Source organism: Gigantopelta aegis, chromosome 13, assembly GCF_016097555.1.
Source record: "Gigantopelta aegis isolate Gae_Host chromosome 13, Gae_host_genome, whole genome shotgun sequence".
Classification (NCBI taxonomy): Eukaryota; Metazoa; Mollusca; class Gastropoda; order Neomphalida; family Peltospiridae; genus Gigantopelta; species Gigantopelta aegis.
The window spans coordinates 37006286-37023963 of NC_054711.1; the positions used below are offsets into that span (position 1 = coordinate 37006286).

At 40.5% G+C, this 17678-nt stretch overlaps 1 protein-coding gene across 1 annotated transcript in view; it reads left to right on the plus strand.

Moving 5' to 3' along the window:
- The first annotated feature begins 429 nt into the window (after window positions 1-429).
- LOC121387043 (chorion peroxidase-like) overlaps window positions 430-17678 on the plus strand; it is a 38744-nt gene continuing 21495 nt past the window's right edge. The window contains exons 1-4 of the mRNA XM_041518053.1: window positions 430-837; window positions 12279-12372; window positions 13564-13685; window positions 15511-15693. Of these exons, the coding sequence (XP_041373987.1) occupies window positions 744-837; window positions 12279-12372; window positions 13564-13685; window positions 15511-15693 (493 nt within the window). The 5' untranslated portion in view covers window positions 430-743. The remainder of the gene's footprint in view (window positions 838-12278; window positions 12373-13563; window positions 13686-15510; window positions 15694-17678) is intronic.

Below are 17678 nucleotides of genomic sequence, written 5' to 3' on the forward strand. Positions count from 1 at the left end.
TTAATCGTAGAAATATTTTATTAGTCGGAAACATCTTACAATGCAGCAAACTCAGGAATGTCCCTTTAATATGTAAGTTTAATCGTAAGAAATATTTTATTAGTCGGAAACATCTTACAATGCAGAACACTCAGGAATGTCCCTTTAATATCACTGTTCCTATATGTTGTTGGGGTTTTTAATATTACAACTCTCCTAGTTATTTTAGGTTACGTACATCTCTGATATCAGCCCAGGACCATGGTTAATGACCTAAAAAAGAACAAATTGCCGAAAACTAAAGTTTAGTTTTGATTTTATCTGACTCGATCAAAAAAGAAAAAAAAGGAAATTGTTCTCTTTGATGTTATCGACCAATTATATCTCGGGCCAGAGGCGTAATGGCAGGCGGATCATGCAAGTCACGTTTCCACGTTCACCCGCAGATGACAACTCTGAGATTTAACAGCAGACGACCACCGGAGATTCCTAGTGTGTTTAAGAGCAGGGAACTGGAGAGGTTCTACTGCTGAATTTAACAGCAGACGACTGGAGATGTTCTACTGCCAGGTTTAAGAGCAGACAACTGGAGAGATTCTACTGCCAAGTTTAAGAGCAGGCGACTGGAGAAATTCTACTGCTAGGTTTAAGAGCAGGCAACTGGAGGGGTTCTAGGTTTAAAAGCAGGCAACTGGAGAGATTCTAGTGCCAGGTTTAACATCAGTCAACGTTGCACACGCCAGTTTCGGGTGACAGGCGACAACATGTTTTGGTCCGTGTCTGCTGCACCGATGACAACCCTAGCACTGTTAGGCTTGTTTCTGGTGTTCACACGATCGACGGCTACCATGGACGAAGGTAAGATTCATTCTGTAGCACGGTAAGATCCACAGCTTGGATTTGTTTTGTTTTTTAAAGAATCTGTTAAATACAGTAGGCACAAATTTTTGTAAATCTGAATGACAAAACCGCACTCCATGATCAAACCCGTAACTCTGCACAAGGGAGAGTCGAAAGGACATCAGGCAAAGTTGTGATTACTTCCATTATCCATCATCAGGTGCTCGTCCTCAGGAGGACCGCCACTCCTCTTGGAGGTCCGTAAAAGGATGGTCCATCGGTCTTGCACCGCCTGAAGGAGGACTGTCACGCCACAGGAGACTCGCAACAGGATGGTCCATCCGTTTTGCACCACCTGAAGGAGGACTGTCACTCCACTGGAGACCCGCAACAGGATGGTAAATGTACAGGTCTTCACCAAACAGATTGAAAGGCGTGCACTGGGTCAATTTAAGGTATTGCATCAGACATCATTTTAGTCATATCGTGAAATAGCTTTCGAGTGTCTACCTTAAAAGCCTTGTTTGTAACTGTACAGTTGCTATTTCTCGCTCCAGCCAGTGCACCACGACGTATATCAAAGGCCGTGGTATGTGTTATTCTGTCTATGGGATGGTGCACATGAAAGATCCCTTGCTGCTAATCGAAGTGGCGACAGCGGGTTTCCTCTCTCAATATCTGTGTGGTCCTTAACCATATGTCCGACGCCATATAACCGAAAATAAAATGTGTTGAGTGCGTCGTTAAATAAACATGTCCTAAGTTAGTTTTGTTTGTGATTCACCTCGCTCATCTCGGAGAAGCTGTATCGAAGTCATTGTCTGGTTCTGTCTTAGAGTGTCTAAATTAGCTCTACTGGTCTCACCAGTAGATCTAACAGCATTGTGTGGGCTCCCATGTCCCGATATCGACCAATGACACTTCGCCTTTCATAGCGTTATTCGGAAGCATACAAATTATAAAACTATCGAGCGAGACTATTTATGCAATAAGCGAACTTGTTGATCTATTTCAACATTGATAAAACTGGGAGAAAAGTGCAGTAATAAACTCTGGATTGTATACTAGTATAAACAGATTTTATGGCTATACCATCACGGTTTCATTTTTCGTCTTGAAACGAATTTTATATAAAATGTTATATTGAAATTAGTTTCCGGCATACTTCGTAATTCACCCGAATCATTTCGTATACCCTCGGCATAATCCCGAATGTTTTTAAATTCTTTTCAAATCTCTGGATTCCCAGTCTGGAGCTCCACGCGGTAAGACGTGTTTGTTTTCGCTTGTGCACACTGCGCGTGCGTTTGTGTGCTCGACTTGGGGTCCTTCATTTCGTTGTTTTTGTCAGCGAAATGTAGTTTTCTACTGGGATGTATGCGGCCATTGGAACTGATTGAAAGCTGGAACGCTTCTCGTTTCGACAGCCTGCACCACCAGGTTGGATTCTTTTTTAGCGAGAGTCCTTGCCTCCACGTCATTTCTCCGTCTGACTGTCGACTTGTTTTTTCGTGACTTGTATGACGGCCATTCTGCAGAACGCCACGGTTGTTCGCGTTTAGTCTCTACATGTCCGAGCCTGTCCTAGCATCACTGGAAGATTGACCGCCCCACTCTAAGAAGAAATAGGAAGCGGGGTCGGCCCCTACTACTCTTTTTCTAGACTTTACCTTGCTTTATAGTGATACCATCTCGTATCCTCCGGAGTCGGGCCCGTCCGCACCACTATACCAACCCATGACGACTGGACTATACCCTAGTCTGATACTCTCTCTCGTTCAGAAAGATCCGGCTTCTCAAGATCTGTATTTCAGCACAGCACTACATCTTCAACGTCCATCGACTGTCAATCTAGGGGTTTTCTTAACGGGATGCAACCCATCTCGTCCCTTTAAGCACCCAAACGGCCTTAACGAGGCCACTCGCGTGGACATATCGATCGGACTTTAAACTTTTAGATCTGCGTTCAAAATTTTATGTCGAAATTACTTTTAAAAAAAAATATTATTAAATAGTCCGATCCTCTCTTCTTTCTCTTACTTAATTTTGGACTGTCCTTCTAAAATGCTCCAAATTATATAAATATTCGGCCGAGCAGTCAATTCTTTTTTATTTTTGGCTTGTAACCTTTTTATTTTTTTTATTTAATCTATTAACTTCTTTACTAATTGCTATTTTCAAAATTCTGCCCATTTTCAATGTCATGTGCAACGAGGTTTTCAAAAGAGTGGTTTTGATCTGAATTATGTTAAAACACAACCAAGAAACAAATATTCATTAGTTTCCCAAAAAATTATGTTTACTTATTTATCCCAAAACGGCTACCGACAAACTTTTTCCAAGCATGTTCTGAGGTCACATATACAGCGGTCCTACTAAACATCGCTACTGGTACACGCTGGTAAAAAAAACATTGGTGTAAAAACTACTAATCTTAGATCGTAACAAATTCCTGCACTTTGGAGCAATTTAGATCCCTCCTGAAAATTCTGTAAACTGTAATCCTGATAGTCTACAGTTTTATGCCGTGGAACAAGAAACCTGTAAAGACAAGTTATTCCACTGGCCTTCATTAAACAGTATGAACTGGTCACTTGCAAACTTCATTTGCGGCAACTGTAAACAATGTCAGTAATGTGGGTTGAATGGATCTATATTTTACAGCGGTAGACGCATTAACTAGTAGAGGTTGCATAGTACAAAAGAAGAGAGTTCCGTATCAAAGTTGTAGGTGCACCGTGAACTATTTACGGAGTAAAAGCAGCTGTGGGTGTGATTGGTAGTAATATGTGACATTGATTATTTGTGCAAATTGACAATAAATGATTACACTTTTATTTGTTACACAGTTGTTATGCAGTATATACCAGAGGTTGAAACTAATGCGGGGTACTCCCAAACATGGAATTGCAATTTTCAGCAAATATTACGGTTGCTATTAAAAACATTAATTAAATCTCTTAAATGATACGTAACCCCCCCTTTTCCTGCAGATAGATTAAATGTGAGGTACCACACTTTCTATTGCTGTACTTCCTGGGTGTGTTGAGCTCCGTGATCTAGTGGATAAGCTGCTGGACAATCAAGCTGACGACTGTGGTTCAAATCCCGTCAAAGCTGGCTCACACATTCATTCATCTTTCTCATCTATCACCCTCTGCCCATCATTCTCATTATCTTAATATAAAAACCTTTCCAATTTCTCCCACTATCTGAATCTGTTTCGACCCTTTCTGTCAGTTTCTTCAGATTCTGTCTTCTGAGCTGTCCACACCATCGCCTACCTGTCTCAACTTTCTCCACGGGTGCAGTCTGTGTATTTCCCTGCACCCACCTGGCATCCTCGTCTTTTGCCGCTAATAAAGCTGGTCTGATCCACGGCACTAACTAACGACCGCCGGTAGTAGGGATGCATAGTAGGTGGTTACAAGTGCCTCTTAACAATGCCACAAGTAACTACTGAACACTCTCCGAAGTGGTCAGACTAAGCCCACAGCTAAAAGCTGATGGGGAATGGCAGGTGTGTGGCACCGATAGCCACAGGAGACAAGCACCTGTCGCGGTTGGAGAGACAAGGACTGGGATGTGGAGGTGGACAGCGAAAGAAGTTGAAAGATAGGAGGAGTTGCCAGATCGGGAAGAAATGAGATGAAATTCAAAGGAGAGAAAGGAAAGGCGGCAGTGGGATAAATAAAAAAAATCTCTTAAATGATACGCGATTTTCTTGCAGGTAGATTAAATGTGAGGTACCACACTTTCTATTGCTGTACTTCCTGGGTGTGTTGATACGCTGCTCATATCAGTTTTATTAGTAAACGTTAACATTATCGGCAATATGAATTGATTTGGTCTATTAGAACCTATAATGACAGTCGCGTGACGTCATTAATATAGGTTTAGCGCTGAAACATACACAGTGACGTACAAAATAATGTCCTGCGATCAAAATCTGATCACGCTTTTTTAATTAATAATTTATTTATTTATTTATTTTTTTATTTATTATGTGTTTAATGTCCACACTACGCACGGGTTTGTGTGGGCCTAAGCTGATCGCTGAGTTGTTCATATCGTAATTTAGACCTAAAACATTATTCAAATACTATCTAATCTTGACAGTTTTATAAATCTGACAAACAATTAATAATAATAATAGAAAACTTTATTAAAGGGACATTCCTGAGTTTGCTGCATTGTAAGATGTTTTCGACTAATAAAATATTTTTACGATTGAACTTGCATATTAAATGACAGTGTCTGCGCTTAACCTTTTTTTTGAGTTGCCATCCGGGAAAGTGGTGACAGCACTTTCACTTGCCCGTTTTTTTTCACTTGCCCGAATAATATTTTCTAAAAAACAAAACAATATTGCAACAGATTCTACGCACGTGTTAGGACACGAGCTACGCACGTGTTAGGTTTGCGAAATCGCTTAGCGTTTCATATTAAATTAGATAATAGGATTATATAATTCCCGATTATATAATTTCCAACAAACAAAGATGCTTGCGTTCACCAAACGTTGAGCACTGGTATAACTGACACAACCCCTTCCTCCCCCCACCCCATCTCAATCAAATAATTATAATTAAAAAAACCCCTAAAATATAATGTTCAGTGAATACGATCTATAACGTGTACACATAACCAGGGCTGAATCTTGTCGACATGAATTTGTGCCCAATTTTACATGCCACTTAATTTACCTTACACCTATTCTTATATTGGGCATATGTTTATATGTAAAAGCAGACCTACACTTTTTCATGGTGCAAAGTAGGCTACATAGCTGCACTTTTATTTATTTATTATTGATTTTAAAAAAACATAATTAAAAAAATCGGTCGCCAGGCGCGCAACCTTACTGTGGGTTTTCAGTCGCCCATCGTCGTTTTCAGTCGCCAGGGGCGATCGGGCGACCGTTAAGTTTGAACCCTGTAAATGTATTTTCTTGTTTAGAGTATCGGTGTCGGTATATTCAATGTGTTTCTGGTCGTCTTAATATCTGTAAGAAGCCCAAACTGGATTTTGTCATCAAATAATTTCGTACGTACCAAAACCCCCCAATATTTTAGGAAATAAGATGAAATTTAACCTAGTACAAATATTAGAATGATCAGAAACACGTTTAATATACAGCCACTAATATTTTATGCAGAAAAATATATTTAATATGTAATTACAATCGTTAGAAAGTCTCTGTTAGTCGATTACATCTTAAAAACTGCAGTAAACTCAGGAATGTCCTTTGACGTCAAAGAATAAAAGAACACGTCGACGACTACTTCACAATTCAGTTGTAACAAAGGGTCTTTGTTGCAAGCGACTGAGGGTGAACGCTCCGGAAGTAATTTAGTGGCTGATTGGAGCCGCTTAACTCTATACAAATCAAGGCAGATACGTATGTTTCTAATAGAGGCGTATGCCATTATTTATATGATTTTATAAAATACAGTGTGGCTGAAACAAATATTTCGTATTGCCCGCATGTTTTTAGCCCCGAGAAACCAGGCACGACATAATCCGCACCTTCAGATAATCGGGAGTATTTTTAGGTGTTTTTTTTATCATAGCCTACAGGCAATACAGTACACACAGGGAAATACAATACATAGCATTGTTATTTTATCTTTTAATTTTTATGTATATATATATATATATATATATATATATACCCTTCAAACAAAGAAACGCATAACTGGTATATGTTAGGATTGGATTGCAAATTTATAGCATCATATCTTTGCTCAATACCAGAGCAGTAAAATTGAAACTTGTTAAACATGATCAGATCATCACTTGGAATGAAATCGTCTATCAAATCAACAGGATTAGGCCACCGTATCAAGGTCACGGTCATGGACACTAATATCGAGTATGAGCCCCATGAGCAGCAATGACGGCTTGGCACCTCCTACGCATGGAATCAAATAATGCTTGAATCACAGGCTGGGGAATTGTAGCCCATGTTTGTTGCAAAGCCTGGAGCAGCTGGGGTAGCGTTTGTGGCGCAAGGTTACGTTGCCGTAAACGTCGATCTAGTTCATCCCACAGGTGCTCGATGGGGTTAAGATCAGGTGATCTTGAAGGCCATGGCATCACTCCGACATTGTGTTGATTCAGGAAGTATGTTGTTATACGTGCGCTATGTGGTCGTGCATTGTCGTGCTGGAAGATGACATTTTCTGCGTTGATGAAAGGTATGGCGTGACGCTGGAGAATTTCGTTGCAGTAACGTTGGGCTGTTGGATGACCTGGGACATGTACAAGGTCTGTTCTGCCAGTGTAAGTGATGGCCGCCCATACCATAACACTCCCCCCTCCACATCTGTCCACCTGCCGCACACAATTATTAGCATAACGCTCGTTACGTCGTCGGTAAACTCTAGCTCTGCCGTCGGCGCGTTGAAGCAAAAAACGCGTCTCGTCGCTGAAAGCCAGTCTTCGCCACTGCTGTCGACGCCATATCAGACAACGTCTGCACCATGTAAGCCGTAGACGCCTATGTTGCGCGGTTAAAATTATCCGTCTAGCTGGTCTTCTAGCTCGGATATTGGCTTCACATAAACGGTTTCTTACGGTCTGGTCCGAAATTTTTCGCATCCCAGGTATGGCAGAAGTTGATGATGAAGCAGTTAGGAATCTGTCACGTAAATGTCGTAGACGTATGTATCTGTCTTGCGCCGGTGTGGTAACTCTGGGACGACCGGATCTGGGGCGGTCACGTGACACTCCAGTTTGCTGATAATGGTGCCAAAGCCTAGATATTGTACTCTGAGATGTGTTGAAAAGACGTGCAACTGTTGATTGCGATTCCCCGGCTTCCATCCGGCCAATTGCGTTGTTACGTTGTGGTTCTGTCAGCCTGGGCATAATTTCAACGTTAGGTAGCGACACTATCGATAATGCGTGTGTGAATGTAACTCAATTTTCTGTCAAGGGGTAGTGCACGTGCTGTACGTGCATGATTTGTACGTAATAAATGTGAGCTCTGCAACTATTATTATGGATATTGTGAAAAACATATTTGCACGTGCTGACGTCAAATCATGCGTTTTGTCAGCTTCAGAATTGCATGATATCATATCCACTAGCTATAAAATAAGATAATACTAAAACATTCACTATTGTGTTATTTCAAAATTAATGTTATGAAAAATATGCTCTATGCGTTTCTTTTTTTGAAGAGTATATATATATATATATATATATATATATATATATATATATATATATATATATATATATATATATATATACACACACATACAGTCGTTGATAAGAACATCCTGCGCGTTACTTTATGTGTGTGTGTGGAGGGGGGGGGGGGAGTAATTTAAACACTAACTTTTGGGGTTACCTTCAACAACTGTGAAACAATTTTAAATGTTCCATATTGTATATGCTACAACATAATATTTTCCATACTTTATATTCTAATATGTAATATGTCATTTATAGGGTTTTCGGGATTTTCAAGTACATTTTAAGGGTGAAAAACCACTTTGAAAAATCCAATATGGCAGAAATCCAAGATGGCGGCATACAATTCAATATGGCGGAAAACAAGCATATTTGGAACAACAAACATAGCTTGTAATATAAAAATGTTTTCAAGGACCCTAAATACATTTCTGGGGTCTAAAGTACATTTTGACATTTCCGTACAACGTAATCCAAGATGGCTGCGAAATACCATAAGACTGTTTTGGGTAATGAACAAAGCAAATCATCAATTACTTCAAATATAAACATAATCATTTATCTCTTTTTAATGATCGATGGACGTCATTGAGTTCATTGGGCTATTTCTCGTTCTAGTCAGTGCACCACGAATGGTATATCAAATCCCGTGGTATGTGATGTCCTGTTTGAGAGAATGTACATATAAAAGATACCTTGCTACTAATAGAAACATGTAGCGGCTTTCCTCTCTTAGACTATAATTATGTCAAACATTTTGTAATTTTGACATCCAATAGCCGATGATTAATAAATCAATGTGCTCTAGTGGTGTCGTTAAACAAAAGAAACGTTCATCTATTTTTACACCAGTACAACAAGTCTTTAGCATTTTTTTTTTTACCCTAGTAAAGTGTTCAACGCTTCAGTGAACTTATTTAGATTAACATCAGTGTTGTAACTATCATTATGGTGGTACACTTTGAGATTAAGAGAGTAAGTGCCCGCAGACAGTTTTATATAGTTTTTCTTTAGACAGATCGTGTCACTTGAATTAGGGACTGATAGCGTAATAACCTGACATAACGCACTTTTAGGTACATTTAATCTATCTTATTAGAATCTCTAATAGTTGTAATACGTATTTGTGTACTTGTTCGCGTATAAACCTTGACTTTGACCCCAAAACCTGGAACAAGGCAAAGGAATTTGATGCTCACATTTCTCCTAAACAGAACAAGTCTGTGAGTCTGAAGGACGGACGATTTTCAAGCCCCAAACACACGCACAAAATTTACTCCCATTTGTAATTAATATTAGTATTAATAAAACGCCAAGCGTCGAGCTCATTCGTAGAGTACAAAAACAGAAGAAGATAAAACCAAGAGGGAGAATACCCGAAATAACGGAGTGGATGCTGAAGGTCTTCAACAGAAAAAACAATAACCTGGAAATACTGAAAATCACGAGGAGGAGTCCATTTACATTTATTAATGAAACGAACAAGTAGACAAATACGTAGAGGAATCAAATATTGAAAGTTCTAAGAAAATAGACTGAATGTACCTAAATAGATATTATTATGCGAGCTTGTGTGTCGTACTGATTTTACGAAACGAGTGTCAGGTTTTTGGTATTGCCCGAGTGAGAGCGACGGTAATGCGTGAATCCTGACACGAGTTTCGTAAAATCAGTACGACTCACACGTGAGTGTAATAATTTCTTTATTATCCATATTATTATTGTTGTTTTCTTTATGAATAACAAGACCCAACTCAAAATATTTCACCCACAAGGAGATGACAAAATGACGTCATATTTTAAATGCACAGTCCGAGCTAGGACTGGAGAAGCGTCGCTTCTCAAAATTACGTCATTACACTTGTTGTTACACATGTGCTTCGTATGATTATTATTAACTCGGTTATGTTGAACCATATTGATAATAACAAGGCATTATGCCAGGGACATCGCACTTTCAGTTCTATAAGACAAGTCACATTCTCCATCTAAAGAAGCCCCTATGGGCAACCTAGGAAGACATGTCGACACCAACTAGGACCACTTAACGAGCTACTCTCGGCGCACTAATCTTCCACTACCTCCATAGTTTTCTTTTCGGCGGACCGTTCAAAATTGCGCCTAATTTCCTTCACAAAACTGCGCACCTTTTCTCTTTGGCTTAATCTTACGGCACATTCCAAATTCCATAGCACCATATCACCCTCTGCCTGTTACCGGCCCTGGTTGGACTGCTGGTGCTCCCTCCCACCTGCCAGTGCAGGCGGTCCCCCCTCCAACCCACCTGACCTCTTTTCTGCCCTCAGGTGGACATTATTGTGGGTGGGGGTGGGGCAACTGAATGAGCGAGTTATTTAGGGAATCCGGGGGCATTATTCAAAGGTTATTTGCCCGTTACTGTGGCCGTTAATCTCGATTCGTTAATCTCGCTACAACTTTTACATTCAGTCGAGATGTAAAGGTTATCCCCAACCTCCACCACCCCCCCCAAAAAAAAAACCCAGCCAAAATTATTGGCTGCCCCCCCCCCCCCTTGCTATGAGCCTGGTCCTGAACGGAGGAGCACTTGTGCCTAGGACGGCGCTACAACAGCTTGCTCTGAATGTACACGTTAAACACTCTGACCTGACCTGACCTGACCTGACCTGACCTGACCTAACCATCTAAAGAAAGCCTTATAATAGACATGCCTGTGGGCACCGTATGCTGCTAATCTCGAAGTGTATCATGAGAGCGTTAGCGGCAATACTGATGTATATCTAAATCAGTTCAGTGAAGTGTTGTGAACACGTTACTAATGTTCTGTCGTAAAAAAAGAGAGAGAGAATTATTCTGCTTATATTTGAAGTAATTCATGATTATTCCAGTTCAATGCGGAAGACAGTCTTGTGGTATAGGACAGCCATCTTGAATTACGGTCTAAGGAAATGTCAAAATGTACTTTAGACACTAGAAACGTATTGAGTAACCCTGAATTTATTTTTTAAACATTCATATTACAAGCTGTAGGTCATTTCCAAAATGATTATTTTTGTGTGAACCATATTGAATTGTATGCCGCCATGTTCGATTTCCACCATACTGGATTTTCCAATGTGATTTTTCCACCACAAAATCATGCTTAGCGACACTGAGACCCCTATAAGTGACATATTACAAAACCCCTCCCGCTATTTTATGATACCAGATTGCAATTACACCCGTTTTATTGATTTAAAGGTATACGAATAGCTGCGCGTTGGTTATTACCCAGTCGCCACAGCCATACAATGAAATAAGCACCATCGTAATTGATTGTTCTGTGAAGTAAAAGTTAAACTGAAACAGATTAGTGTGACTCATACAATAATTGCAAGCGCAAGTGCAGTAACTGTAGTTCGTTCCATCATTCTATAAAACTGTTTTGTTTTTTAAAAATTAAGTTTGATTTGACGCAAGAATTCAAGTAAAAGGCTTTTTGAAAATAATAAAAAATACTCTTTTTTGTGTGCAACTTACAAATCAATCGGTTCAGAAATAAATAATTTGTAGTAAATTCCATAGCATGAAAAAAGGCTCTTTTTTGTGGGACGGACTATAAGTTATAATTGAAAAGCACGTTTAAATTGATTTAAACCTGGTTTTTGAGGATATATAAGAAATAGAATACTACAGTTGTCCCCTTTAGATACCGTTTATTTAACTACTTGAGTGGCGGCAACGGACTCTCTCTAATTATCTCCCTGGTCCTTTACCGGCCTCGGTGGCGTCGTGGTTAGGCCATCGGTCTACAAGCTGGTAGGTACTGGGTTCGGATCCCAGTCGAGGCATGGGATTTTTAATCCAGATGCCGACTCTAAACCCTGAGTGAGTGCTCCGCAAGGCTCAATGGGTAGGTGTAAACCACTTGCACCAACCAGTGATCCATAACTGGTTCAGCAAAGGCCATGGTTTGTGCTATCCTGCTTGTGGGAAGCGCAAATAAAAGATCCCTTGCTGCTAATCGGAAGAGTAGCCCATGTAGTGGCGACAGCGGGTTTCCTCTCAAAATCTGTGTGGTCCTTAACCATATGTCTGACGCCATATAACCGTAAATAAAATGTGTTGAGTGCGTCGTTAAATAAAACATTTCTTTTTTCTCTCTGGTCCTTAATCATATGTCCGACGCCACATGCTGAGCGGCGTCAAATAAAACTTTCTCTCTCTCTGTTCGTACTGGGGTGTCGTTAAACATTCATTCATTCATTAATTCTCTCTCTCTCATTATTATTATTCAGAAAACAACATACAGATGATTGAGCATCATATTATTGGTGTTTCGGGAATGAAGGAGACCAAGCAGATGGCTTTCATACACATCCCGTACCCGAGGTAATATATATAAATATACCATTATTAACCGGGGTAATACACTAATTTATCACATGGGTTTATGACATGGATATCATAGGTAAGTTGTAGGATAAATCATATTATTACATAATGATAATATATCTGTATTCTTATTGGTCGAAAACCAGTCACATGGCCTTCCGTAAATAATGATATTGCCCTCAGTTGGTCCCACCGGTCCGATCAAAATTGATATTGCCCTGTGAGATTTAACCAGTGAAAACGAAGAAGAGAAAACATTATATCCAATTAATGAGTAGGTAACGTAATGCAACGTTAACTGTTAATTTTAATATAAACAACCACATACATGTGACAAAACGGTTTGCTGTCCTTCCACAAAAAGATAACAACTTTATTCATGCCGAGTTTAATTCTGCAAATACGACAAACTAAAAGCAAGTACTCGTCAATTTTTATATCTCTCAGATTCAGAAATGTAAATGATACGTCAAAACGCAGTTGGATTCAATAACTGTTCAGTATAAATGTATGTTCAGATTTATCACATTTTGTGTTTTATTTTGCTGTAAGAGACTGTAAGAGAGCTAGACGGACATTTGGACAGTTATATACGCTCTCATTACAGTCAGAGACCAAGCTTTGTAATTTTCTGTCAATCGCTGCCCACCAAAAAGCAGTCAAAGATTCCCGCTCTAATACCACAACAATCCTATGTTTGACGTCAAATACATTTACATCGATCATTTTCGAGTTCCTTGATTAAAAAAAATTTCAGATATTAATCAATAATACACACACTACAGAAAGAAACCCGACAGCACTCACATTCATCTAAGCTTCGGCAAACTCCAGACAGCAGAATTCAAAGTTCGCCGACCTACGTTGCGTCACATGATCGCCCACTCAGCCATTCCGTCTTCCAGGGGCCGTCTCATACAATAATACGACAAGTGCCCGGCAATCACCCCGAAAAGAGAGTTTGTTTTGTTTATCGACACCACTAGAGTACATTGATTCATTAATCATCGGCTATTGGATGTCAAATATTTGGTAATTTTATCATTGGGGGAGCTATATATATGCTTTTATATTTGCAGTAATAAAAAATTACATGTAAATTGAAATATTTATGTAGGATAAGTAATGTGACGAGGCGTCCCGCAATAACCATTCATTTCTACTTTTTATATTAATGCTATTTTTCAGTTATTGCGATTCAGCGGATAAGTATCGATCTATTGATGGTAGCTGTAACAATCTCCTGAAACTACAGTGGGGAATGCTGGGTAGACCTTTTCGGAGGTTTTTACCACAGTCGTATGACGACGGTGAGAGAATATGCAAATATATACTTTTTAATTTTCAGGATCACACTGAAGTCTGACCTACTAAAGACAGTGTCACACAACAGCTGACAAATTAAAGACAGTGTCATACTACAACTGACCTACTAAAGGCTGACCTACTAAAGGCTGACCAACTAAAGAGAGTGCCACACTACAGATGACCTACTAAAGAGAGTATCACACTACAGCTGACCTACTAAAGACAGTGTCACACTACAGCTGACCTACTAAAGACAGTCACACTACATATGACCTATTAAAGACAGTGTCACACTATGGCTGACCTACTAAAGAGTGTCACACTACAGCTGACCTAATAAAGACAATGTCACACTACAGCTGACCAACTAAAGAGTGTCACACTACAGCTGACCTAATAAAGAGTGTCACACTACAGCTGACCTAATAAAGACAGTGTCACACTACAGCTGACCTACTAAAGAGTGTCACACTACAGCTGACCTAATAAAGACAATGTCACACTACAGCTGACCTACTAAAGACAGTCACACTACAGCTGACCTACTAAAGACAGTGCCACACTACGGCTAACCTAATAAAGACAGTCACACTACAGCTGACCTACTAAAGACAGTGTCACACTACAGCTGACCTACTAAAGACAGTGTCACACTACAGCTGACCTACTAAAGACATTTACACTACAGCTGACCTACTAAAGACAGTGTCACACTACATCTGACCTACTAAAGACAGTGTCACACTACAGCTGACCTACTAAAGACAGTTTTGCACTACAGCTGACCTACTAAAGACAGTGTCGCACTACAGCTGACCTACTAAAGACAGTGTCGCACTACAGCTGACCTACTAAAGACAGTGTCGCACTACAGCTGACCTACTAAAGACAGTCACACTACAGCTGACCTACTAAAGACAGTGTCACACTACGGCTAACCTAATAAAGACAGTCACACTACAGCTGACCTACTAAAGACAGTGTCCCACTATAGCTGACCTACTAAAGATAGTGTCACACTACATCTGACCTACTAAAGACAGTGTCACACTACATCTGACCTACTAAAGACAGTTTCGCACTACAGCTGACCTACTAAAGACAGTGTCGCACTACATCTGACCTGCTAAAGACAGTTTCGCACTACAGCTGACCTACTAAAGACAGTGTCGCACTACAGCTGACCTACTAAAGACAGTGTCGCACTACAGCTGACCTACTAAAGACAGTGTCGCACTACAGCTAACCTACTAAAGACAGTCACACTACAGCTGACCTTCTAAAGACAGTGTCACACTACATCTGACCTACTAAAGACAGTGTCACACTACAGCTGACCTACTAAATACATTCACACTACAGCTGACCTACTAAAGACAGTGTCACACTACATCTGACCTACTAAAGACAGTGTCACACTACAGCTGACCTACTAAAGACAGTTTCGCACTACAGCTGACCTACTAAAGACAGTGTCGCACTACAGCTGACCTACTAAAGACAGTTTCGCACTACAGCTGACTTACTAGAGACAGTTTCGCACTACAGCTGACTTACTAGAGACAGTTTCGCACTACAGCTGACCTACTAAAGACAGTGTCGCACTACAGCTGACCTACTAAAGACAGTTTCGCACTACAGCTGACTTACTAGAGAATGATTTGAGCACTCTCGTCAAAAACGACTTACCCGACATCGTACGACGGAATAACAGAGCTTTGTGTCGGCTTTAGTGTCAAACCTATGCTATATAGCTTATTATTAATACTTTATGAGATGGGAACAGGAATTGTCCATTTAAAAAATATTTTCCTTTTGACTTTTCAGGAGTCTCCAAGCCTCGTTTTTTCCAAAGGGACGGACGAATCCTGCCCAGTGCTCGCCTTGTCAGCACAAACTGTCACTCGGAGGGCAATGAAGGGGAACTCCGCGACCACAATCTCTCCTTACTATTCATGCAGTGGGGTCAGTTTGTAGACCACGACATCACGGCAACAGCAGAAGAAGAAGGTTAGTTAATTAACAGTGAGATCTTACTAGACACCCCGACTTTATGTTTTAGTCAGTCGATCTAACCAAAACCATAGATGAACAGACAGACATAGAAAACAAATAATGAGAAATCGGAGAGAGAGAGAGAGAGAGAGAGAGAGAGAGAGAGAGAGAGAGAGAGAGAGAGAGAGAGAGAGAGAGAGATGGTAGAATATTATATATATATATATATATATATATATATATATATATATATATATATATATATATATATATATATATATATATACTCTGTCAAAAAAGAAACGCATAGGCGATAGGGAAAGAAGAAAAGTGTTTGAGTTTACAAAATATCGGTGTTTTTTTTGTACAATGTTGCTGAATGACCATGTTTGTTAATGTTCCTGGAATGAGACAGCATGCCCAAATGCACCCTAAAACAAATTTAACGCACCTTGTGCGACAATTGCAGGAAATCGGCGTGAAATGGTCAGATTTTGGCAAATGCACGTGAAACTCGGGGAAAAGATTGGGGTAGTGATGGGTATTTACAGCTGCATTGCTCGCAATGATGCCTCATCTCCATTTCGACGTAGACGAGATACAAGATGCCAAGACTAAGCCTGCCGAATCGAAACATTGCAATAGGCTGCCTCCAGTTAGGTGAATCGCAGTCAGCAGTCGCACGCCACATGAATGTCCATCAGAGCACCATTTCACGTCTCTGGGACAGATACCAGCAGTTTCAATCAGCTGAAGACCGGCCCAGAAGTGGAAGACCTCGCATAACAACTGCAGCACAAGATCGCTACATCCCGGTTCTGCACTTGCGTCACCGAACTGCCACAGCAACGAACACTGCTGGACGCATACCTGGTTTGAGAATGGTATCTGCACAAACCATTCGGAACCGACTTCGAGAAGCTGGTTTACGGGCTAGGAGAACGTATGTTGGCCCCGTCCTGCGACGTCAACATCGACATTTACGTGTTCGCTATTGCACGAATGTACAGGGGTGGAACTTGGGAAACTGGCGGCCAGTATGGTTCAGCGACGAGTCACGTTTCCTTCTACAGCGACGTGATGGACGACAACGTGTTTACAGAGGCCGCACTGAACGTTTTGCTAACAACTGCGTCGCCCAAGTTGACATATTCGGTGTAAGGGGTGTCATGATGTAGGGAGCCATCTCATACACCGGCAGAAGTGAACTTGTGTTCGTACAAGGCAACCTGACAGCTGTACGCGACCGGGATGAAATTCTTCGCCGTCACATGCTTCCCATTTTGGATTGACAGAGAGAACTCTTTCAGCAGGACAATGTCAGGCCGCATACGGCAAGTGTAACAATAGATTTCCTACAGAATAAAAACATTAATGTGCTGCCATGGCCATCAAGATCGCCAGATCTCAACCCCATTGAACATCTATGGGATGAACTGAACAGACGTGTACGCCAGCGTGACCGGAGCCTCAGATGCTTCCGCAACTGTCACATGCACTGCAGGAAGAATGGGCTAGAATTCCACGTGCCCGGATTCAGTCTATGCCAAGAGATGTCTCGCAATGATTGCTGCTGCTGGTGGCCACACAAGGTACTGATTTCAGCGCCCTAGTGCGACGCTGTTTGGTGACGAAAACGCCTTCATTGCCGTTATTCCATAATTCCATAGCAAGAACATTGTCACATGCTCATGTCAAATGTGACTGATACGATCATAAATAACGAAATTATGCCACTTTGTATTAAAGAGATAATTCCATGAATATTTCACCTATGCGTTTCGTTTTTGACAGAGTATATATATATATATAAGAGATAGGGTAATCGTAATCAGTAATTGTAATCGATTACATGTTTTCGTGTAATCGCAATCGTAATCGATTACATTGCTAATGTAATCGTAATCAGCGATTACTTTCATGATTACTAATAATTATTTACTAAACTTAGATGTGTTTCGCATCAACTTCAGTAACAGTGCCTATAGTTAGAAGCAGTA